Raw genomic sequence first — 26,941 nt, forward strand, 5'->3', positions numbered from 1 at the left:
TCTCTTTCTTGCATGGAAAGTCATAGCACAATGCTCTTTGGTTTGAATCCCAACTCCCTCAATACACTTGCATGACACGCCAAAGAAAATTATTTTTGAGTGAGAAACAAAGCGAAAACTGTTCTTAAATATTCACTTCGCTAATGAATTCCGCTTTGAATGAATTCTTCGGCTTCAGCCCCTAAACCAAGGAGAAGCTAATCACTCTGTCACTATTTTTTCAAATTCTATTTTCAAAATATCCCAACTGTATTCAAAAGTTTTTATAATACTCCGCAATATTCAAACTTTTGGAGAAATACCACCATCATATTAGAATTTTTAAGAACACATTTATGAAGCCCAATGATGCAGAGTTTTCAGAAATTTTATTTTTATTTATTTTAATGTATTCTCGAAGACTTACCTCAAATTGCCTGGAGAACTGAAATGCACTTCTTCCCAGTCAAAACAAAGAGCCCTCTGAAGCAAATTTGATAATGTTTGTTCTTGTTATTTGAATGTGTATTTTGGTCAGTTGCCGGTATTTGTCGAACTTATTCTAATAGGACAACAAAACAAAAAAGCAACGGCGTAAAAGGCAATAAAAATACTGAACTGGAAAGTGAAAAATACATGTGAATAGAAAGCATATCTCACAAGGGATTGTACGTTGTAGTACATATTATGAAATAACAATATGTGAATAAAAATAAGGAAAAAGTTTATACAAGGTTGCAACCTTAAAATGTAGAATTGAATCACATATGCACCTCAAAAATCCATCGGAAAATATTGTTTTAATGTTGAAAAAACCCCTAATTGATCATCTCGACATCGAGATGTATGAATATGAAAAAAACAAAAGATTTTGAATCTTAGAAGTAGTGCATCTTGCAATACATTATCTAAACCATCCATTTTCAAGATTTCCATATGTTTATAGATCTACTTGATATTAACTATTTTTGGAATTTAAAATTTTATAAGTAGATATGAAAATCGATTTTAAGATAATCCTAAGAATTTGTTTCACCAAAATTTCATGAAAGTGTGCCTTAATTAGATTGTTTAAAGTAGCAACCTTATAGAAACCACCCTCTAAAAATAATGAACTGGAAAGTGAAAAACACATGAATGGAAAGCATATCTCTAACGCGATTGTACGTTGTAGTACATATGATGAAGCAAAGATTTAAAAAGCGGATCGGTCATCCGGATCGGGCACCTCAAAAATTGATCCGGATCGGTGAATCAACTATCCGGATCGGGAATCGGCTGCATCGGTCAGATTAAAGCTTCAAAAAAATCCAAAAAAATTATTAAAATTCATTATAAATGTTGTTTTTTAGGAATCCAATAAGAAATGCGGGTACTACATTATTAACTTTCAGTTTTTTCATCAATTTGTGAATATTGAGATGCTCTTTCCCTGTATAAACTTAAGTATTAAATTTGCATCACATAAAAAAAAAAATCATAGCATTATCATGGATAAAATATATAATTATATATGAACTATAATAAAGAATAGACTAAATCAATGAAAGAATGGCTATTAAAATCTCGTTTTGGCAAAAAACCCTAATCTGCTAAAAAAACCCAAATTATTACAACCTAATTAATTATAATCTAAAATTATTACAACCTAACTAATTATAATATTATATACTGAAATTATAATTATTAGTTTACATTTTATAATTATTTTATTAGATAAATAATAAAAACTTAAAAATATTTTATAATATTATCTAATTTAAAATGTAGTATTGACGACTGTAAGAAAAATAGTACATTACATGATTTATAATGTAAAAATTAATAAATAAAATAAAATATTTGGTTATCAATGTAAAAAATAATAAAATGCGTACACATTTTGAAAATAACATTTCAATTTTTCAAAAATATATTTTTTAGGTTTCTATAATAAATTTAGTGAAAGAGATTGTTAGTGGAAAGATGGAGATTTCAAATAGAATAAACTTTTTTTTTTATATTTTTTTATGCCTTTCATATTATTTACAAAAATAATTATACTACTATATACAACAAAAATTAACTGCTATACAAAAAAATAACTTTTTTATTTTTTATTTTTTTATGCCTTTTATATTATTTAAAAAAATATTATTACAATATACACAACAAAAACTACTATATAACACAAAAATATAAAACTATACAACACAAAAATACAAATGCAACGCCCAAGGGGGGATTCGACTCTGGGAGGTGAAGTGAAAAAGCAAAAGACATAACCACCACGGCAGCTCACCACATGTGGTTATAATTTGCTGATTAATAGAATATATTTACATTTCCTTTTCATTTAATGATGTTTAGGAATTATCCTACATCGAAATATGGGTATTCAACTTTGGTATATAATACCTATATAATATGAATTAAAACATGCACTTGAAAACATTGGGGCAACCTCACACGTGCGTGTGTTTGTGTATGTGCACTGTGCGTGTGGCACGTGTGGGAGTGTGTACGACTCGTGTGACACGAACACACGTGCGTGAGTGGTGTGTGTGGCGCGTGACGCGTACACACGTGTAAAAGCTAGAACCGGGAGGCAACCGGTTATAACCTGGAGGGAACCGCTAGAATCGAGAGGGAACCGGTGGTTTTGCTCTGAAACCGTGGGCGGTTCCCGATTTTGTGCTGAAACCGGCAAGGCTTGTGCCGATTCCCGAGTCGAACCGGGCGAGTCCGGTTTGACTCAGCGATTTTTAAATCATTGTTACGAAGTAACAAGATTTGAATTTTAGCACATCAATGGAAATAGTTAGATTTTTTTTTTTTTTTTAAAAGAATTCATGCAATTTAAGATTTTTGGTCGTCTCTGTTTGACTCCAACAGTTTTTTTTTTTTTTTTTTAATAGTTCATGGGTACCAAAAGACGTACATAAAGTTGTTGGGCAATAAAGGCAGAAAAAACCTTGAATGTTGATTTAGAATTTATTCAATTTAAGATAGTTGGGCCATCTCTGTTGATAATATGATATTAAGCAAGCAACGAAGTGATTCTTCCATGGCCACTTGGACATAGGAGGAGGCAAATGTTTTCCACACTAAAAAGAAAACAGTGATGTACAAACTTTGAGAAAACCGACATTCTATGCAACAAAAATGAAAACAGTTATAACAAAAAAAAAAAAAAAAAAAGAAAAAAAAAAAATAAATAAAACCAAACTAATTGGAAAAGTTAAGCACAAGGTCACAGCTTTACCGTCGAATTGATCATCTCAACTTGGATGGTAGTGCCCGGGGATTCCAAGCCCTCCTAATAGTACATTTTGTAACACATTATTTTTCAGATGGATGGTAATGCCCGGGGATTCCAAGCCCTCCTAGTAGTTCATTTTGTAAAACATTATTTTTCAGATCGTTAGTTTTCAAATGTTCATGGATCCACCAGAATTGTGCCAATTTTTTAGATTTAAAGTTCATAAACAAAAGTGGAAATAGATTTTCAGGCTGTTGTAAAGGTCTCCGGCGTTGGAACTACGTTTCCCAGTGGACTTTCTAGATGCGAATTTATGAAAAGAACCATGACATTAGTAATGCAGAACCATGACATTTTTCGCTCACTGCAAGCCATACAATCTGGTAGTAGTTGTGCAAGGCACACAAGATTTGTATTATCCTATGAGGATCTTTCGTAAGAATGAAAGCATAGCCACCTTTTCACATTTCACATAAAGTTCAATCTGGATGGGTTGATATCCAAACTCTAATGCATCAAACTATTATTTTCTCCCCACAAATTCTTTTTAAACCTTCATGTTAGTATACTCTTTCCTTTTTTTTTCTCTCTTTGAGAAAAAGCTCTAATGCATAATTTCAATCTGTGCAACTAGCCTTTATTTGCACACTGTGGGGTGAAGCCACATAGGTAAATATTGAAGAAGAAAAGGAACTTTTATCATCCAAATGAGAGATGAATTATTTAACATTCTACCCATATCTTTTTATTTGATTTCAAAACACACATCAAAATATACATGACCCATCAAAAAATACATGACCATAAGTTGGAATAATTACATTTAAGAAAGCATTGAATAGTTCGTCTCTTATAGGTATTTCGATAAATTTCCAACGATAAAATTACTAGATCAAGTGCTTGTATTCAAAGATCATAAACTGGTGTTACACAGATTCTTAGGAATAAAGGGTACAGCTCTATCTCACACACACACACAGGAAAACAAACCAAAAGTAAAAATTCAGACATCATGTACAAAATATTTTTATTGTAATTATCCTCTATATCAACCAATACATATCAAACTAAGATTTTTCTCTGATGAATGATTTTACAAAAAAAAAAAAAATACAAATACATGTTAGTACAAGCACATCCTTTGGGCCCAGACTCCAAAGTAATTCAACGACAAAAAAGAGGTTGCTCATGTGAACTAAGCCGCATCAACTTCTATGTCATGGTTAGGCCTAGGACTGCCGAAGCAATATCCCAAAATTCATTTTCTTCCCCTTGTGATACAATCAATTGCAATTGAGATGAACACAAAATTAAAGGATGCAATCTTCGCACGTACAAAAGCTCATCTCTTTGTTGGTGTTTCCCTGCAAAATCCTTCCTCCCAAAAAATAGATACAAAAACTAGGTTATATGCATGCATCATGGCAGACCATCTTCATCACCCACCTCAAAGATGCACTTTTCTTTCACCTTTCATGTCAACAAGAATTCTTGACTAGCCAGTAAAACGCTATACCCCCTTTCACCTCTCTTTAAAATTTTATACGTCCATTGATCCTCACTGCTTGAGTTTCTGTTTTCTAGAAGCCATCCTAAGGTTCAGCTGCATAAATATGAAAGGAAAGCAAGGAAATTATAAAACTTTATGCAGGAACTAATAGTTTTTAAGTAATATTTATTTGTAATGACATATTGTTAGAAAGCGGAAGCATGGAAGGCCATCTCCCTCTCTCTCTCTCTCTCACGCAGAAACTAGTAGTTATTTGACACGACTTTATTTTTTGTAACAAATTGTCATGAAACTAATAGTCTCTCTCTCTCTCTCTCATGGAGGTGCACTTCTAACACTAAAGCCTCAGAAGCTGCAACCATGGCCTTCGCTCATCAACACTAAACAAGTATAACACAAAACAACTAAAAAACTATGAGGTTAAAAACTGCGGACACTGGTAAAATGGGACAAAACGCTCCAACTACAAGAGGACAAGAAGAAAACGAGCATAAAAAGAATGTAAAGAAGTACCAACAAATGACCTGGAAGAAGACAAAACAAGAAGGAACAGATCTCAAAACTACTCCCGTGGGCGAAGATAAACACCTACATGGCATTTCAGTCACCAAATTGGAGAGAAGGTAAAACCAAAGCAGCAGAGGATGAGGAATGGATGGCATGCTGGTAAAAACATCCCCTACATCGAAAGCCCAAACATTACAGAAGCTGTGAAAAGCATGGTTAAGACCACATAGAGATATGGAGGCTCAAATTCAATACAAATTGAACATGAAATAGGATCTAAAAGAAAGTATGTGGCAATATCATCATCATTGTCAAAACTGCACGAATCCTTGTCCGTCATTCAGTCATGATGCTCTATTAAGGATTATATCCTCAATGAGGCCATAAGTCACCATATCCTTTCTCACCACTTCCAACCATTCATTTTGGGCCTACCCTTTTCTCTTTTTGAGCCTTCCACTTGAACTAACCCGCACCTCCTAACAAGTGTTGTATTGGGTTTACTCTCTCTCATCTTATCGCCTGTTGGTGCCACACCTAAATTGTCCAAATGTATTTATTTGGTATTCTATCCCTTCTTGTCTTACCACTATCCATCTCAACACAACATCTCCCCTACAAACATTCTACGGGTAAATTGTTGTTTGATCGTCCAACATTCTGCCTCATAGAGCAAAGCTGTTTTCACAACTGCCCTATAGAACTTTACCCTTTAGCTTCATTGGGATGCGGCGATCACATAAAATTCCGGTTACACATCTCCACTTCGCCTGCCCCACTCTAATTCTATGCGCAACATCTTCCCCGATCTCTCCATTTTCCTGGATTATCGACCTAAGATATCAAAAATGCGTTCTTTTTGGTATTTCTGGCCGTCAATCTTAGTTACTTCGTCTCTACTCCTATTATTACTAAACTTACATTCTATATACTCTGTCTTAATCCGGCTAATTTTAAAACCTTTATATTCTAGAGCATTCCTGATGTATACCTATTATCACTAAAAACTCACTCGTCTGTCTACTAGTTGTTTGTACATTAGTTACCTCATCGTACATATCACCCACCAATTCGATGTAGTGTCTGAATACTCATTTCTTTTGCAACACCCACCAAACCAAATCTCGAGATACTTTAATCAAAAGCTTTCTTTAGATCAATAAAGACTAGAAAAAGCAATATAGATAGTCATAAAATTTCTAAGGCGTGAAACCATGTTTCAACCATTTGAAAAGTGGCAAGGGCAAATGTGTGGGTATTGAAAAGCCAAGGCAGATCCAACAGACAAAGAAGAGCCAAGTCAAGAAGTTACCAAGGACTAGAGCCGATGAAACCATGTGCCAAAACATAATGGACAGATCAAAACCTGCACTCGGATGGTTTCTTACTGCTGATACCCCAGACTGGACAAGAGATGGAGGGTCCAGAGAAGATGATGTGGCCAACTGGATCTTTTGCACGCCTGAACATATCTAAGGCTCAGGAAGAAGTCAGACCCTTATCAGGTGCAAGTCCAGAGGACAATTTGTCCACTGTTAAAAGCACTCAAGCAAAACTGAATAACGTCATATTCCCCCAAAGGAAGATGGATGTAACACTGAGATCCTTGGGAATAAAAATTCTACCTAGTCTAACAAAATCTAGAGAAGGACAACCAAGCCAAAACAACAGAAGGAAACACTTTTACAAAGGTATGGTATGGGACCAGATAATGCTAAGAAGTAGGTGGAGGAAGTAGCAAAGTGATTAGTCAATGCAAGGAAGTAGCAAAGTGGTTAGTCAAGGCACTGGAAAACAGAAGCAAGCTTTCTGAACGTGGAATGAATAAACAGATGTCAAGAATATTTATTCAGAACATAATGATACAAGTAGCAAGCAGGAAATGGGAGACAAGGTTTTGGATAGATGCCAGGCTTAGACATGAAGAGCATTGAAAGATGCTAATATTAAGTGTTTCACTAGAAGATGATCTTCTAGCAGAAGTAGAGCAGCTGTCTCATACAGTTAGGAAAGAAGCCAAGCTGATACCCAGACCTGATAGAATTATGAATTAGAGCCAAACATCAGCTTAGCTTTTTCAACGTTCGACTCATTGTTGCCCCACCAAAGAGGCTAAGACTAAACTTTTGCATGGCTCGTTAAAGCACTTAAGATTCTGACAGCTCATCATCTGGCAAGGTCAGGAATGATCATCCCAAACATTTGGTTGATGTGGTAACAAGAGTCAGAAACAGTGAATCACCTATTCTTTCATTGTCGTATAGCCAATATATGGACCTTTGCATTGAAACTATTTATGTTAAGCTGGGTCATACCACGCTCAAATGAAGCAATGAGCAATATACCCCCATTCCCTAAGCCGAGGCGCATGTTGTGGAGTCCACACATGCTGGCAATCTTGTGGCTAACATGGCTCGAACAAAACAAAAAATGCTTCAATGACCAGAAACAAGGAAAAGAGAGAAGGAAAGACGAAATAATTTCGTGGTCCAGGCCCTAGTTTTTCAGGGCAGGGCCAGCCATTGCCACCCAACTTCGAGGAAACATTTGCTCAAACAGTAATTGCTAGTGTAGTATGCCAGCAGAGTCCAAAACTTGGCTGACTCAATGACTAAAAGAGGAATTTTCATTACAAGTGAAAAAATTTGAGGCTTAGGCTAGCAGCAATTCAATTGAGCTTTACTGCATTCATATCAATATAAACATGAGTTAAAGATGTATAGACTACATTTTTAAAGTCCTATACCTGTACACAATCTCGATCAATGAAAATTTAGAATTCTATAAAAACAAGTCATACATACCGATTTAACATATTTCAGATGCTCAAGGATCTCGTCTGTTGGAAGCTCCTAAAAAATAAAAGCATACACTATTAACATAAACATAGTAAGAGTAAGACAAAAATACAAGTGTCCCATAACGTAATGATGATATAAAACGCCAGTCCATAGGGTAATCCCCATCCAACGATATGGATAATGATGGAGAGAACCTAATGTTGGGGGGTCCTGTCCTCTTTTGGTGGGTCCCAATGTTGATCGATGAACCTAACAAAAGGTCTATGGTTTTCCATAATCACTTGAATTATACTACACTTCAATTTTCAAAAACTATCTTTTATATGTGCAAAATGATGTATAACCTATATTAGATCTGGGTTTTACTATCCAAGATGGATGCAAGTGTCAAAAACGCCAATCTGACATTATGTTCGTACACCATTCAAAAACAGGGGACGTGGAATGTTAAATGACATTAAGTACTTCTCTAGTGATATTTCAAGATGGAAGGCTAGAAGAAGTGTCTACATTCCTGAAGTATCAAACACAAGATTCATGTCTTTGGTGTGTCGAGACTCGAGACACAAAAACTGTCATCATAGGTATAGCATGATGGTAAATGGTCAAATCACCTGAGGCACAGCACAATCAGCATGTAATGGGTCCCAAAGAACTGAACATGAGCAATCCCAATCATCAGTTTGAACATCGGAAAGACGAGCCCTGAAATCAAAGTTGAAACTTTAAATGAGACAAGTTCTGTAAATTTTTTGCATACAAAATATAAGAGAGTCCTTGTGTTGATCATCGCAGTCAAGTAACTTAACAAATCACTCTTGACATTACTAACTAGGTATTTTGCAAGGCTTAATTACTATATGCCTGTTTGGATGCACCTGTTATTTTTTACTGTTTAGATAAAAATAATCATCATAAAAAGTTGTTGTTTGGTAGAGTCCTTGTAAAATTATTCATGATGAACATATTGGTTTGATTCCATGCAACTTTATCCTTTCTAAAGTTGTTTTCATTTTACATCATATAAGTTAATCTTTTATGAAGGTCTCTCTCTCTCTCTCTCTCTCTCTCTCTCTCTCTCTCTCTCTCTCTCTCTCTCTCGAAGATTCTTAACAGAGAAAGGAATGAAAGGAAAGGGGTTTAGAGTTCGTCAGAAGGAATAGATTGGCAGATGACCCTATCTTCGTCTAATCAAAACCTAGATTCTTCTGCAACTTCCTTTTCAGTCATTGAAGCTGTTCATCACTCGGCCATTCTTCTTGCTCTGTTTACAGAGCTGAAGTGATTCACCAAACATGAACTCTTCAAAGTCTCCATCCTCATAAGAGACCTTGTAGAACCTGGATGGTGGATCATCTGCTTCAATGGCACCTGAAAATAAGCCGAAACCCTCAAAACCTTTACTTCACAATGTTGCCCACAAACTCCAGCTTCCATTCATATGCACTTTTACTTACTCCTGATAATCCACGCCTTAAAAATTTATGTTTTTCTAATTAAATTGTGGGGTCCATGACCTTGGTTGATTACTCACAATTTGGAGGTGATAATAACATGGGGGAATCAGGTTCTTCAAAGAGGGGACAAAGAGAGAAAGTCACAGAGGAATGAGCCAATATGCTCACCTCATTGGTCATTTGGTACATGGTAGTAAGAAAATTTCAAAGGAGCTCCACAGAATGGCATAAATAAAGATAAGTTCACCATAGTGTTGCAATTTAGCAGTTGGGGAACAATAGAACGGCCCAGCTAAGACCAAGCTATTTTTTCCCTAAATTAGCTTGGGCTTCCAAGGGAGAGAAGAAGAAGAAAGGTTGTTTGGACGAAGGAAAATGAAAATGAGAAAAAAAAGAAAACAAGAAAAAAAAAGAAAAGAAAGAGTAGGGTTTGGACAGAGGAGTATGGAAAATTGAGACCATATGATTTTCAATGTACAGGATCTCAGGTTAAGGTACCATACAACTAAACCAAACAGACCATAGACTTTAGGACATTAGGTCTGACCACGCAACAGCTCATGGATGTTTGCATTAAGAGTTGGAAGAGGAGTGACATTAATAGGTGTCCAAGAACAAAGTGGTGGAAATTAAAAAGAGAGCAAATAGACTAATTTAGGAATAAATTGATGAAAGAAGGAAAATGAAATGACGATGAAGTTAAAGTTAGGCCGAATGAGATGGTTAATTGCAAGAAAATAGCAGAAGTTTTAGGAGAATCAAGAGGAAAAAGGCTTTCATACAAGGAAACTTGGTAGGTAATATAAATGATCAGAATTTAGATTAATATAGAAATGCCAAGAAAATAGTAAATACGGCTAAGCTTAAGGCAGACGATGATTCATACAATAAATTGGGGACAAGGCTACAAGAGAATGTTCAAAGATGTCTTCGAACTCGTAAAAAAGAGAGAGAGGAACTGTAAATGCATTAAGAGTGAGGATAGTGAGGATCATAGAGGCACCATTGACATACATGAGGTCAATTGTCATAGATACTTTCGTAGGATTAGGATATCTAAAGTGAAAGAAGCTTTGAGAAAGATTAAAAGAGGAAAATCTTTATGACCAAATAGTATACCTATAGAGTTTGGAAATTCATGGGAGAGATTGGTTATTCTTGGTGACCAAGCTTTTGAAAAAAAAAAAAAAAAAAATCCAGATGAATGGAGAAAAAGTGTTGTGGTACCTATTTACAAGAACAAAGGAGACACAAAGTTGTAAAAACTATCCAAGGGTAATATAATGAGTTGTACTATAAAACTGTGGGGAACAGTGAGCAATGATTAAGACATGAAACGAATGTATCACAAAATCAGTTCGAATTTATGTAAAGAAGGCCATCCATTGACGCTATTTTCCTATTAAGGAAATTGATTGAGAAGTTTAAGGAGAGAGACAAGACCTTCACATGGTCTTTATTAATTTAGATAAAGCATATGATGGGCTACCTAGAGAGATAATTTGGTGGGTGTTAGAAAAGAGACGAGTCGCAATATGAAATATTGATGTGATTAAGGATATATACGAGAGAGCGCTAACTAATGTGAGGACAATGAGTGAGGCACAAGTGAGTTCTTAGTGACAGTAAGCCTACATCAGGGGTCAGTATTGAGCACATTTCTCTTCGCTTTGGTTATGGATAAGTTAAACAGGCATTTATAGGATGAAGGCATGTGGTATGTTGTTTGCAGATGACAATTTTGATTAATGAATAAAAACGATGTAAATGCAAAGTCGGAACTTTGGAGGGATGCTTTAGAATATAAAGAATTTAAAATTAGCCTAATCAAGACATAATATATGACATGCAAGTTTAGTAATAATAAAAGTAGAAATTATGAGTTAATTAAGAATGATGGCTAAGAAGTACCTAAAAAAGATTATTTTCAATATCTTAGGTCAATAATCAATGAGAAATGAGAGACTGAGGCACATGTTGCTCATAGATTTAGAGATGGATGGATGAAGGGGAGATGTACTTCTAAAGTATTTTGTGATCTTTGCATACCAATGAAAACGAAGACGACTATAAGACCAACCATGCTTTATAGGACGAATGGTAGGAAGTCAATAAACAACATATCCATAAATTGAATGTAGCTGAGATGAGGATGTTGAGATGGATGAGTGGTAAGAGAAGGAAGGACAAAATTCAGAATTAATACATTAGCAGGAACTTAGGGGTAGCTCTAATATGAGATAAAATCAGGGAAAGTAGACTTAAGTGGTCTAGCCATGTGCAACATCGACGTAGAACAACAACAGTTAAAAGGGATGATTTGGTTCAAGTGGAAGGCACTCTAAAAGGGCAAGGGACAAGCCCCAAAGGACATGGATGGAAGTAATAAAAAGAAAATATGATGACTTATGGTCTTGAGGGATGGTCCTTGATAGAGCGAAATGCCAGAACATGATTTATGTAACCAACCCCAAATAATAGGGTAAGACTTAGATAATGATGATGATACAAACCATAGAGTATTACCAAATGGCTAACAAGCTAAAATTACGCAAAATATATTAATTCTAGAAAAGATAGTATGCTCTTGATAAAATCAATTGTCTTCCAAATAGGCCTACAACAATACGTATACACATTCTTTAATAACCCCAAGGAGGACAATAAGATTCTAAACTAAATTACCAAGAACCCCAAGAAAACAAATGACCTAGCTAAAAAAGCTACAAAAAAAAATTTGATCGACACTCAAAAATACTTCAAAATTACCAAATGACTTACCTACGCCACTTTCCACAAACAACACCCTTCAAATTTTGCTTATCTCGGGATTGCCCTAGATCCTCATATAGAACTTCACGGCATTGAATCCAATTCCCAATACGGATCAGAGCAAAAGACTGGCAAGGATCCCATGTCTGTAAAACCCAATAACCCACTACCACATTCAATTTGTTAACTAAAAGAATAGTTTCTACAGGAGGTTTGTACTAGTATATACATAAGAAGAAAAAATTATGCATATACTTGAGAAAAATTTTGCATACATCAGGGGAAGGATCTTACATTAAGAAAGTCATTTCTATCATATTTGATGTCCAGTGGTACTCCTGTGTAATCTGAGTCACTGAAATGCAAAAGGAAATTCCAAAAGTAAGCAAGCACACCATCTACAATAGATGGAGAACACTCATAAGCATAAAAATAACATAAATATGAGAAATTTAATAAACAGATCACTATTCTCTTATCTATTTTACCTAGTAGTGGTTTACAAAGGGTTACACCATTAACAATGGCCCACAAAGTTCAGACCACTATGCCACAATTTTTTTTTCGTTTTACGACCAAATTTGTATGCCAAATCTGTATGTACCAATAATGTACCCTAGACAATGAGGGTACTGCTTTATAAAATTTACAAAAGCACACTTCTGCTACTAATATTCTTCCCTCTTAGTGTAAATAGCTTTATCTCTTCTAACTGATATTGAGCATCTTACCTAATATGGCCAATTTATAATGATGTCAATAGTTAATTTATTAAGCAACCACCATACAATTTGCTCAACATAAAGCAAAGGGGGCATGCAAACATACTCTAAACTTGGACCAGACCAATCAGGAACATCTGCTTGAAAAGCACTCCCAATTCGAACCTGCGTGTCATACGGTTCGGTATCTTGCAACATGGATGAGAAAACATCGGATTTGCTGTCTTTTCTCCAAATTTCGTGGTTTTCTTTCAAATCCTTGTCAGAATTCATGGTGCTTACTTTAACCATTGGCTTGCTCTTCTTTCTCAGACAATCTTGACAATACCAATCATCAACTGGTATCTTTTTGGCTCTGTGATTACAACAAGACACATGACAGGCTTCTTCACACATGTCACATATCAACATTTTAAGTGAATTTTCTGCACCCCCACATATTTTGCATTGCATCAAATATCCATAGACTTCAGTACTAGCACATTCTTCATCAAGCCTTAACCCTCCCAACAGGCCATAGATCTCCAAGGTAGAAATCACCACTTCATTAGTTGTACGATATCCCCCTATATTGCTAGGACCTCTGAGTTTAGAGACGCAATCTCCTGCCACAGCTGCTTCATGGTCTGTGGGAGCCAAATCGCTATCCAAAATTGAGTAACGAGAATTTCCATTGATGCATAAGTCTTGATCCAGTCTTCTAGCCGATGAAACCATTAATCCCTCATCATGTCTCCTCTCTCCACCAATATCAATTTTAGATTGTGAAATGAACTTTTCATCAAGTTTCCACGTACCATATGACAGATCATTGCTAAATACTGGTAGAGGCTGATCAATAGCTTTGACACCAAAAAGACTACCTCTGATATTAGGCTCTGGAATACCATCCTTCTTTACATCCAAAGTAAGCATTTCAGAACATAAATCACTATCATATATGCTCTCCATGGAGGAACACTTTGATGATTGTTCTGATAAATCTGTAGGAAAATTCTTTGGAAGCTTCCTTCGCTTGTAGACGTGACTACTCATACTGGGTTTAGGACTTGTGGAGAAGCTGGATACAGATGAGAGAGAGCATGATGTAGAAGGAAAGCCCGAGAGAGCATTGGAATTACATTTTGGGGGCGCTCCAGAGAGAGAATCAGAATCACATTTCGAAAGGGCATGCTTCTTCCCAGTCCTCAAATTATAGATAAGATCAACATGTTGGTCCTTTCCGTGGTCTGAGACAAAGGATAGATCTGCTGGGATAAAACCAGGAAGGGAGCTCAGCATTGCTGTTTCAGTTTTACACTTGTTTAAATCATGCAGGGTATGAGCATCCTCTAAAGATCGTTCCAATATAGCTAGAGATTTCCACATGATAGAAAATGGCATTATGGAATCATTATGGAATAATATATTCCAGACTGGACATCATTATTGTCCATAAATGCCTGTATCAACAAAGTATAGTATGAGGTAAATTCATAATAACAGGAGAGGAATAGCATCAAATAAAACCAAATAGGTATACAAAATCTGCATCAGAAGAATGTATATAATGTAAAGGAAAAAAATTATATAAGGTTCACACCTTATACTATAGAAGTAAGGTGCACCTAAAAATCCATAAAAAAGAGTGTTCCCAAGTCTGGAACAATTGATCACTCGACCTCTAGATGCATGGATATAAAGAAGAAAATAAATATCAAGTCCTAAAAATAATGCATCTTGTCACAAGTTATCTGCACCATCTACTTTCAAGATTTTCAAGTGTTTATAAATCTGCTCGATCTGCACCATTTTTGGAAATTTAAATTCCATAACATGGATTTTTAAGCCATCGCAGAGTTTCCGACACCCAAATCATTTTTCATCAAAATTTAGAGGTGCACCTTACTTGTATGGTATAAAGTAGTATAGTAAAACATGTTCCCCCTAACAATCATTTAGCCCCAAAAGTGCAGTCAGTTTCAATGGATGACGGGCTTGGAAAATATTTCAATCAGTTGGATTCCATATATATTTCTTCATGGAAAAGGTTCCTAAATTTGTCAACGGTAGTGTGTAGAATAAAACACAATGAAGGTTACCTCCATCAATTATAACTGGAAAATGAACTCATGGAAATTCTTTCCAACTTCAAATTAAAATTTCAACTCAGAATATGAAGAAAGAACTTGTTTGGGAATTATATCAATGTCAGAAACAGTATAGCTAACCCTACTGCCATGGTCTGGTGAGTTTGAATAAGCATAAGAACATCTACAACTCTAGCGTCCATTTTTGGCACCATAACCATGTTAATATCATTTGAAGTAAAAAGAAGTTTCCATTATAAATGAATGTGATGCACTAAAAATGCACCTTGAAAGCACAACCTTACACAGGAGAATAACAAATATGCGAGATAAACCAAAGAAGGCCCTGCACTCTCCAAGTAAGATGTAGGAGCACGAACAAAACGGAAGATGATGGGTTGGAGGAGAGTAGGTTTAGGTTATTGAGGCTTGTCATGTAGGAACTACTTTGGAGATTGTAGATGAAGAACGGGTTTGGATTTGCTGATTGAGGTTTGGATCGGGATGTTTGAGTTTTTGAAGAGAAAAGCATGGCAGGGTTTTGGTGTGATGATTGTGAATTAGGTATGTGAATAAGAGATGGTAAGACTGGTCTTAGAAGCGCTCAAGAAGGATGATGGGTATAGATGAAGGGGTAAATGGCAACAGACAAAAAGATAAGGTAGTGTCGCAATGAAAGAGCACAACGTGAATGGATTCAGCACCACCAAAAATTAGGCTTTCGTGGAATCATCACCTTAACAAGTACGAACAATTTGCACCACAAAAAGGGTTGTGAAATCAACATCACAAAGACAAAATAAACACCATCAAAAAGCTTTCAAAAAAGCAACTTCTATTACTCAAGCATGATCTGGCAGCTGGTCCTTTACATGTGCATTTACGATCCTTTTGACTCTTAGTCTCGTCTTACTTGGACTACAAGGAACCTGAGCTCGACTAAGACTCCAATCACAAAAAGGAAACTCAATACAAAGAAACCTAATTAGCTTAGGGACCCAAAAAATAAGGAAACCAAGACCCCAACTAACACAAGGAAACTCTTCCCTAAAACCAAAACAACTTAAATGGGGTTAAAGAGGACTTCAAACTAATTAAAAACCTAAAAATCACAATTAAATTCATCATACTTCTTGGCATAATCTGGAACTCATGACATTTGAATAAACAGTAGTCAAAAGAGAATTTTTATAGATCTCAATGATCTTATAATTGATCTTTGATCACCCGAAGTTGACATCTAAGCCCGAGCAAGATTCTTTGGAAGCAGAATGAATCAAATTCATCCTTGCCAAGGAACATAAGATCCATTTTGACAAAACTCATTAATGACAGTTTTACAAAAGAAGCATCTAAAAACCATGCAACAACCCTTATAACAAAGTATTTATATTAGCAATAGTTACTGGGATCACCTACTTTGATTGGCAACTTGTTCCGGAGGCTCGGTCCTAAGATCCCAAAAAAGAGATCTTGTACGGATCTCATTTTTAGAATTTTGGATATCAATCCCTTCTTCAAGGGATGGAGTTCCATTCCTCATGCGATTGAGATCCATATTTCAATGGGATCTAGTTCCTACGTGTCAACGTTCTCAATCCTGAGAGTCATGAGATCCAAATTTTATTACATCTGGGATTCCATTACTCTGAACAAAGGAACCATATGTCTACTACAACCAGATTCCACCAATAAAGGATCCTGGTTCTAATCCTACAGTTCGTATTGATGATTCATTAATGAGGGATCGAGCTTCAATCAAATCGGTATCAAGTATCAAAAGCCTTGTGTAGATATACATTAAATGAATTGATTTTTATAATATAACAATATAATAGACTATAGAATGATTGAAAGTTTCTAATTTCTTTAATAAAAGTTAAGTTTAGAAAATATTAATTTAAACAATGTTAGAACTATGCTATTGAGCCAGAGTTGAAGTCCTCAAAGGCCTCATTTTTCAACTCTATGGAGCCCGCTCCCATAAAATTTGTCATTCACTCTAGCATATGTTGGGATCATTTTCCAGCTACTCTCTAGTGGCAAGGAACCTTATTTAATTGCAGTGGGGAACTATGATTCTTAACCAATGGATCTCAGTCCTGAAATTTAATCACTCGATCCTGACTAGTTTGGGATCACAATCCTAGTACAAAGTGATCAAATTTCTTGGATTGATAATGTGCAGACAACCAAATCATAAGGAGCTTTTGGACAACCACAATTTGTTGATCCCGTTTGCAACAACTATGATATTAACCCCAATCAAACCTTAACCCTAACTAAAAAATACATGAGAGTCCTGATCATCCTTTTTTTTTAGAATGTTAACATAAGAAAGTCCTCCTCCTCCTCCTCATCATCATCAAAACCTTTTCCCAAACTATTTAGGGTCGGCTACACAAATCCTAGTCCACCATTCTGCTCTATCAAAGGCTATACCCTTAATGGCGCCATAAGTTCCCATGTCTTTTTCTCACTATTTCCAACCATGTCCTTTTGGGCCTACCCCTTACCATTTTTTAGCCTTCCACTTGAACTAACTTGCACCTCTTAACAGATGTTGTACTGGGTATGAGTTGCTCATGACCAACCCATCTAAGTCTACTTTCTCTCATCTTATCCCCCATTGGTGCCACATCTAAGTTCTTCTGAATATATTAATTTTGAATTCTATCCCATCTTGTCTTGCCACTCATCATCTCATCATCTTCATCTTAGCTACACTCATCTTATGGGTATGTTGCTTCTTGACCACCCAACATTCCACCCCCTATAGCAAAGTTGGCATCACAGATGTCCTATAGACCTTGCCCTTCACCTTCATTGTCATGCAGCGATCACATAAAACTCTGGTTGCACTTCTCCACTTTGACCAGCGCCCCGCCGAGCAATGGAATTCTTTTTTCTTGCTGTAATATTTTTTTTGAAACATAAAAGGTTTTAAGGATGGGTTTTAGATTCAGTTGAAACTTAAACGCACAAGAACCCATTTTAGAGAGAAAAAAACCTCAAAAAAACTAAATTTTGTGACTTTCATTGGATCGAAGTGTTTCTCAAAGTTATCAAAAATGGATCCAAACATCACCTAGGTATATTTGATTTGGTTTGGAGTTTTATAATCTTATTAGAGAGCGTTTTTTATTATAATGGCACCAGAAAACATCTCATAGGTAGGAGTTTGGAGTTCGAGCAATCAAAGTAAGTGCAAATTTTTATTTTTTAGATTGCTTGTTTTATTTTGACATGTCTTCTTCAGGATCTAGTCGAAGTAGAAATCCGGGTTGGAAATATGGATATAACCCGAATCCAAATGACAAAAATTACATTAGATGCAATTTTTGTGAAAAAGATACGAAAGGGGTCATAAACCGGTTTAAGAAACATCTTGGATGTATTAAGGGGGATGTTGCCCCCTGTAAAAATGTTCTAGAAGCTATCAAAGAGGAAATTAAGCAATATATGAGTTCTGTAAAACAAAAACAGGAACAAAATCCTTGTCATTTGAATAGGTTTATTTATGCTACTTCTAAAAGAAGTGACCCGGGGTGGAAGTATGGTTATAACCCAAAGCTAAACGATAGAAATTGTATAAGGTGTAATTTTTGTGAAAAAGATACCAATGGGAATATTAACCGATTCAAGAAACATCTTGCTGGTATTAAAGGGAATGTTGCTTCTTGCAAAAAGATTCCTGAAGCTATTCGGGATGAGATTAGACAACTTCTGAGTTTAAGATACAGAAAATGATGAAAATGAGTCTGGTTATGTGGAAATATCTTCTCCATGTTCTTCTAGAAGTGGTGATCCAGGTTGGAAGTATGGTTATCACCCGAATTCGAATGACAAAAATCGTATTAAATGTAATTATTGTGGAAAGGATATTAATGGGGGCATTTACCAGTTTAAAAACAGCTTGTCAATATTAAGAGGGATGTCGCCCCACGTAAAAATGTTCTTGAGGCTACTAGGGAGGAAATTATATAATATTTGAGTTTAGGGAGGCACAAAACGATGGAAAAGCGTAGAATAGCCAAGACTCCTATGGCCTCATCTACACATACGAGTAAGAGGAAGGTAGAAGAAGAAGAGGAAGAAGAGGCAGATTCAGAAGAAACGGAGGAGGGCGAGCATTATATTGAAGAGGGAGACGACTTTTATGATGATGGCCTTAATTCTGCTGCATATAATGAGGCTTACCCTATTCCTTCTGATGATGATGATGATGAGTGAAGAGTGAAAACTCTTGGTGTTGATTGTGTTGACTATTGTGTCCTAGACTGTATATTTTCTAAGTTTTTGTATATTGTTTTCTTATTTTTAGTTTCTACTTTCTAGTTTCTAATTCTATTATCTAACTTTTGTGTGCACAGTCTACAGCATATCAGACTATCAGTGTATGCTTAAATGGTTTTACTGTTTTAGCATTGTATGAAAATATGGGTTATGGTCTTATAATTTATTAAAATTCTCTTCCCGACTTCTATCTTCTTTTTTTAACTCGGATTTTGATCCCATGGATTATCAAAATTCTTATGGATTATGGCCTTATGGATTATCAAAATTCTTATGGATTAATAATTATCAATCATCACTTATCAGTTGTTTTTTCTTCAACTGGGCCGTACAGGTTCTGAATGCCCACCTAGGTAGCCGCCTAGGCGCCGCTTAGCGCTTTTTAAAATACTGACGAAGTAACATAACTCCTCTTGAACAAAACCTACTAATCATGGGACCTCTTTTAGGAATTGAAATATGTAGACTTTTAGCACACTTAGAAGCTGCATCAACTATAGTTACTCAAAACTGTAAAAGACTTCAAAATATCTTCAAAGGAATATTCGTAAAGTGCAATACAAGAGCTAATATGAAAAAGATTCTATATACAAGTCAAGGGCTTCGAAAATAAAGTACATGTATATTACGATTACCATATAAGAACAAAATAAATAGGTAATTAAACAAATGAATGTACAAAAGACAAGTCGGCGTAATAGATACATAAAGTTGTAAATTTTAACATAAGGTTGTGAGAAGATGAAGTATTATATTGTTGCCTACGGTATTAAATAAAGCTAATCCAGATCGAAATCAAAAATTACGTATCGAGAATCGGCAGGAACAATCCACTACCCACCATATATCTAAAGCAGCTGGTTCCGCCAGGAACCGGACAGTTTTGTCAGTGAACCGGACCATATCACTCAATTTCTATACAAAATTATTTATTTATTTTTAATTTTTAATTTTTTATCTTTTTATTGACTTCTTTGGTCACACCACCACTAGCGCATAGGGTGCCATAAGCCATGCATGCAATTTTCTAAGGCGTGACTCCCTTTAAAGCGTTTTGGGCCCCCTTGTCTTTGCCATATCCTCATTGCGGGATTAAACACCAACTCCTTTCAAACTCTCTTGCTTGATTAAAACAAAGCCCTTCTCCTTCAATCAAGAACCCACTCTCTTATCCAAATACAAATATCCAATCCTAACACGAATACCCCATGAAATCTCTAGCGAAAGAGATATTGTTACAAATTATATTTAAATTGTCAATCCCTTTTATATTGTCAATCCCAATCGCTTTTATAACTTACAAATATATTTAAAATTTTTATTGTTGTATAAAATATGCTATTTGACATATTTTATTTTTGAGAACGTTTGTTCATATCGAAGATGTAAAAGTGAATACAATGGTCAATAGAAATTCAAAATAGAGACGACATCTAAATATTCACGTATTTTTGCAAGACAATTAAAATTCATAGTGCACTACCCCAAATTTTTAGTATTTTTTGAAAAAATTTAAGATCGGATCTTGCCGATCTAGCCAAGCCACCAATCCAGACCACCAACCCGCTGACCCGAATTGGTTTTTAAGATGGCCGATCTAGGTCACCGATCTGCTTTTTTAAACATAGCTAATAGCCAATAAAGCAAAATGAGTAATAAAAACAACATCATTCCTGGGGCTCCTTTGTTGACTATGATAAAATGACACTTTTCTCTTTCATTTTTCTAAGGCCTAATAACCAATTATGACCAGCAATTGACATGGCCATGGACAATTTCCTATCTTGATCAATGATTCCAGATAAGGATCAACGAATTCTCAATATTTATTACAAACTATCAATGACACCAAGATGAATTTTCATTTTCCAGCCCTAATAGAAACCTGCATAAAAACCTTACAAAAATTCTAGATTCCCAATCCAGATCGACGATTTTTCAATCGCTGCCTAAACTAACAACGACTACAGTAGCATTCTAGACATATCACTCTCCATGTTGCATCATTCTCACACACCTAGAACTCAACCAAAACTAGTTCATTGCAACACCTCTCCAAAATAACAATTTATCATCTGCCTCCATTGAGGAGGTTTTTTTCCGCCTTACATAGGTGTAAAAGGGATGATCTAAATACTCCCCAAAATCAAACTTAAAAGCATTCGTGATGTTACACTTTGATTTCTCTTGAGTCTTGGACGCATCATATAATGTTCCAACCAAAGAACCCAATAATATTGGTTAGTTTCATCTAGCCATTTACATCCTCAAGCACCACAAGGAAAATGAATGATTTCTTTTTGCCTTATATTCATCGTGAGTTAAATCCACAAACTTATGGTACGATAATTTGCTTTGATACCAATAGACAAATGCGAAAGAAATAGAGAAAAGAAAACATGGACAAGAGGTAAAGGTTAAGCCAAGGGAGCCGCGAGAGAGGCTTTCAACATCCAAAACATAAAGCTATTGTTCCTTATTCCAGTTACTATTTTCAACCCTAAAACTAAAAACCCAAAAATCTGATAGACACAGATATCTCTTGCATGGAAATCAACTTTTCCCAGTATGTTAGTTCCTATTCATATTCTGGAAAGCAACTAAAACAAAATCCCTAATTCAAACATATTTCCCACACCAATATGCCCTGAGGCCCCTAACATAAAATATTGGGGGAAAAAGACCGACGCAATTACAAGAGACAAGATCAAACCTTCACTCTTCTATATTTAATAATACAAAACATTCCTAAAAGCCCTCAAAGCCACTTGACATACTATTCCACTTGATCTGGTATATAAATCATCTTCCTATCAAAGAAACCAAGACAGAAAGCCCAAAATCAAGAAATTTATTAAAAAAGAAGCAATAAAAAACCATATTCTACCCTTGATCACAGACAGCTTACAAGCTCCTAAGAAAATTCCAAACCTGCCATGTGAAACCAACTAAAGCAAACTAGAAAACATTGATATTTAAAAGGATGCGAAAACAAAACCGGGAAACCCAACAGAGATACTTCTCCAATTTCTAACCAATCACAAAAAACTCAAACCAAATAATATAATTAGGCAGGAAGGGAGTTAGGCACTAGAATCCTCACAATGTATCCCCAACAATTTTTAAGAAATAATCAAATCAATGACCAAAATAAAGATAAATAAAAAAATAACAATCAAACACTTGCAACAAGCACAAACAATTCTCAAGTTTCCAAATACCAAAGCATTGTAAACCTCCAAGACAATAAATTCAAAAGATAACACATAATACATCATCAATCACTTCATCAAAAAACAAAAATCATTAATCAACTCTACCACAATAAAAAATTCACAAAACCCCAATCTAAAAATCCAATACACAAAACAGCACATCATAAAGAATAAATTACATGATTACCAAAAGGAAAAGATATGCACAAAGCCAACACATAGCACCATGGCAATAAAAGAAAAAAACTCTTAAGAAACCTAAAAGAAAGAAACTAACCATCCACATGAAGAGATGGGTAGAGAGAAGTTAGATTTTTAGAAAACTACCCTCAAAAGGAAAGGAAAGAGAAACTTGAAACTAATAGATTTCATCCATGAGATTAAGATGTTTAGAAATAGAAGGTTACAAGGAAAGAGAGAGTTAAGAGAGATTTAGAAAACTACCACATAAAAGGAAAGAGAAACTTGCCTGGGAGGAGGGGGGACTATACAAAGAAGGAAAGAGAAACTTGCCTGGTAGGACGGGGGACTATACAAAGAGAGAAACTTGTCATGGAGGAAGGGGGAGCTACACAAATGGAGGAAGGGGGAGCTACACAAAGGAGCCCTAGGAACCTCCTCCAAGGGCTCAAAGGCTTTTCAATTCTTCTGAGTTGAAATTTTGGAAGTGATCATGGGTTCTTGAACTCCTGTTTTTAGTAATTTAAAAATATTTATAATTTAATTTATTTTTATTTTATTTTTTTATTTTTTTATTTTTTTATTTTTTTTGCTGTACAGGTATAATTAGGCATTTGTTTGTTAAGGCACTTTATCCGAGAGCATAACTTTTTTTTGCAAATCTAAACTATTAAATGACTGGAAACACCTAACTCTTTCTTTTAATGACCGAAGTACCCTAAAACATTTTGAATTTCACCTCGTAAGGGAAGGAAACTTTTTTACACACGGCGCAAAGTAAGTCTGTCAAAGCGCCGGATCAGCGGCTATGATGTAGGGAGTTACTTAGATATCAATTGGGTCGTCCGATCAACTTGGAACTCAAATCGGGGTTTTGATCAGGGTTTTGCCGTATGAAAAAATTTATACAAAGATGCTACCTTATAATGTAGAACTACGGATGCCCTAAAAAATGTATTGAAAAATGTAGTTTTAATGTTGAAAAACTTTTTGATTGATCATCAAATTGAGATGTATGACTATGAAAAATAAAAAATTTTAAGTCTCAAAATAGTATATTTTACAACATATTATCTATACCGTCTATTTTTAAGATTTTCAAAGTTTACATAAAAAATATATACCATAATAAAATTTGAAAGACACCTTACCTCTACACCTATGGAGGCGTCGGTACAGAATCTGTACCTTTTGCTATATAGAGAAGCTTTGATACCAATTGTCGTGCGCGTGTATATATATATATATATATATATATATATATATATATATATATAAAGGTTATGCACTCTCTTATAGCAAGGGAATCCACCAAAAACAAAATATCTTGGCAAGATCTAAAATAAAATCTTATCCTCTTCACTCTATTTTTTCTTATCCAAGAATTTCATGTTTCTAAAAAAAAATAATCATTGAGCCTAACCTAATTAAATCCCAACCCTTGGTATTTAAAAAATAAAGTTTTAATTTTACCACTCAATTCTTTACAATAAAAAAAAAAAAACACAAAGATATGTGAAAAAAAACTAGAAACTTTGAAGAACTCCAACCTTAAATTTCAATCTCCTAAAACATCATGAAAATAAAATAAAAATAAAAACCTTGTTTCCATCCATTTGATATGGCTTCTAGAGTTAGTGGATTGGGTCTGAGTCCAGAGGTATGGACCCAAGAGTTGAATCAAATCTGAGTCTAGGTTGGGCCTGAGTGGATCGGGCCAAACCAACTTGACCCACCTGTTAGTTTCTTTGTATAAACATCCTCATTTTTGTTATATAATATACAATATACAATTTTTTATATTTTGATTTGAACTTGGTCGGATCCGGATCTGATCAGCTTTGACCCAATCAGATCCCACCATTTTAAAATTGACAAATTCCATGGTTTTCATGAACCCATAGGACCACATTATTTCAGTAGACCCTTAAACCATAGACCACCACAATCCATGGTCCCATCCTATGATCCACACCTAGCAAATCTCTAGCTTCCCATCCATTCTACATCTAACAAACCCCCAACTTTTAGTAGTTATCCATTCTACACCTAGCAAACCCCTAGCTTTTAGTAGTTATCCATTCTAAATCTACCTCCCCAAAATGGCATCCCATATGGTATCTTTGACCAAGGGGATTTGTTGGTTACGGGGATATTATCCTTCCCCAACAAATCTTTGGCTTTTAAATAGGTTTGTTCTTGGCCATTTGAAAGGGGCAGATAAAGATCAGATACACGAGAGAAGAGAAAACTTTATAAACTGCTTCAGGAACCCGAGCCTCCTGAGAGAAAACCTAGACCTAGGGCACAACCACCCTAGATCTACCCTTTGGGCACAACCACCCTTCTTCAACCAGATACTTGGTGGTGAACATCCGACTCAAAGAGACAAAAGAAGACCGGTTCTGATATGGCGAGCCCCAGAAGGCTCAAGAGTCCTGGGCCATCCGGTCGGGTTCGGTATCATTTCTTTCTTTTTTTTATTCTTCTTTTATTCTTCTAATTTCATTTTGATCTGCTTATTTGCTTTAAAATCATATTTTCGTGACTTGGATCATGCTGGCTCTGCCACAGATCTGAGAATAGATCTACTCGTTTTCGGGCAGATCTGACCTCAAATCTGAATTCGATTTGTCCCACTTTCTTTATCACCTTTTAATCATTTCATTTTCATTAGTTTAAGGTGTCAAATCCAAGAGATCTTCATCACCAGCTCTGTCAGATTTTGCACTGTAAACGCATACTTGTTGGGATGGATTTGGGTTAGGATCAATCCATTTACGCCGGTTAGGATCAATCCATTTACGCCCCTACTAAAATGTATCAAAGATCCTAAGTTGTTCAATCTAAATGGATGAGTGAGGTAGCTTCAATCATTTTGTCAAGCCTAACACACTTCTATTTCTAAGTTTTTTTTTTATCGGTTATCTTAAAATGAAGTCTAGATCTTTGGAGCCTACCCACTCCTTGAAAGGACACCCCCAACAAAAAAATATATATAAAAAGATCGAAATAGTAAAAGTTTGGCTATGTAACCTGAGCAAGTATATATCAATTAAAATTTTTCTTTTTGTTTTTATTTTCACCACCCAAATTACTTGCAGATGTCTAAATACATAATGAGAAATAATAAGAACACGAAGAATCTTAAGGACCCTCACTTGTTGTCGCTTTAATAATTCTTTATTACACAAACAAAATTATATAAAATTGATCTTGGAATCATAAATGACATAATACTTATGAGAACAAGAAAACAAAAAACTCCAAACTATAAAAAAGATTGCCAAAATATTACTTCAACTGGATTTTATACAACCCACACCAAGTATCATCCTCCAATGATACATGGGATCAATGATATATTTCAACTTTGAAGCATGGGAAGCCATGGGCTACAACTCTTAATCAATATAAAAGCAATGAAATCATATGACCTCACTGTCTAAGTGGGGCATGCCCTTTCCATTGGGATTTTATGGGGCTTGCCCCCTCTGTTCTCTTGCAAAATAAAATTGGCTTGTAGGGCTATGGGGCATGCCCTCTCTTTTCTTGCTGAAATATCGATAGAGATAGATGAGAGATCTAGAAAAATTATGTTAGAGAGAGATGATAGATCTACATGAAAGAAAGACCAATGTAACCTTTTTGCCAAGGAATATAAATTTGTTTTTTATATTAATTACCCCCCTTTTTTTTTGGCAAAAAGATCACTTACAAATGGTCTTATTGCAATTAATAAAAATATCTCAAAGTAAAACCAACATAATAAAGAAATAAAACTCAATCTCTTGATGTCATTGATACAACCTACACTATGCTCGATAATAAAAAATAAAAGAGCAAGTAATTAAAAAAGAAGATGTCGGATATTGCTTCAACCAGGCTTATTACACCTGACATCGAGTCACCACATCCGATGGCACGGGGTCAGCGGTCTAGCTTCAATATCGAACCGGGAAAGCTGATTTCGGCCAAACTAAATAATTGCCTTTTAAATCCTTATAACAACTCAACCCCAAAATAAATTGGCTCAAACCCTAATTTCCCAACCCTTAGGTCTTTAGGTTACAAGGGAGAGAAAGAGAGACTAGGGTTTGGGGCGTGCCCCTAGGTATCTCTAGGGGGGAGAGGGTTAGAGAGAAAATTAGAGAGGAGAGAGACAGAGAGAGAGAGAGAGAGAAAGAGGTTT

The 26,941-nt window shown here is 35.4% G+C and overlaps 1 protein-coding gene across 16 annotated transcripts; it reads right to left on the reverse strand.

Moving 5' to 3' along the window:
- Positions 1–4,233: 4,233 nt before the first annotated feature.
- Positions 4,234–23,224, reverse strand: LOC18440684 (uncharacterized). Of its 16 annotated transcripts, none has more exons than XM_088849166.1 (8): positions 23,083–23,224; positions 13,096–14,236; positions 12,562–12,622; positions 12,277–12,413; positions 8,653–8,743; positions 8,042–8,089; positions 5,323–5,409; positions 4,234–4,823 (listed from the first exon to the last, which is right to left on the reverse strand). In XM_088849166.1, exons 2-7 carry the CDS (start codon positions 14,022–14,024, stop codon positions 5,335–5,337), a joined length of 1,341 nt encoding a protein of 446 aa, XP_088705292.1. In that variant the 5' UTR covers positions 14,025–14,236; positions 23,083–23,224; the 3' UTR covers positions 4,234–4,823; positions 5,323–5,334. The 16 variants fall into 16 exon arrangements, 13 of the variants coding, with proteins under 13 accessions (XP_088705292.1, XP_088705261.1, XP_088705296.1 ...); XM_088849135.1 differs by having other exon boundaries at positions 13,096–14,431; XM_088849170.1 differs by having other exon boundaries at positions 23,039–23,224.
- Between the last annotated feature and the right edge of the window lie 3,717 nt (positions 23,225–26,941).

Source organism: Amborella trichopoda, chromosome 1, assembly GCF_054954075.1.
Source record: "Amborella trichopoda isolate Santa Cruz 75 chromosome 1, AtrichopodaSantaCruz75HAP2 v2.0, whole genome shotgun sequence".
NCBI classification, from domain to species: domain Eukaryota; kingdom Viridiplantae; phylum Streptophyta; class Magnoliopsida; order Amborellales; family Amborellaceae; genus Amborella; species Amborella trichopoda.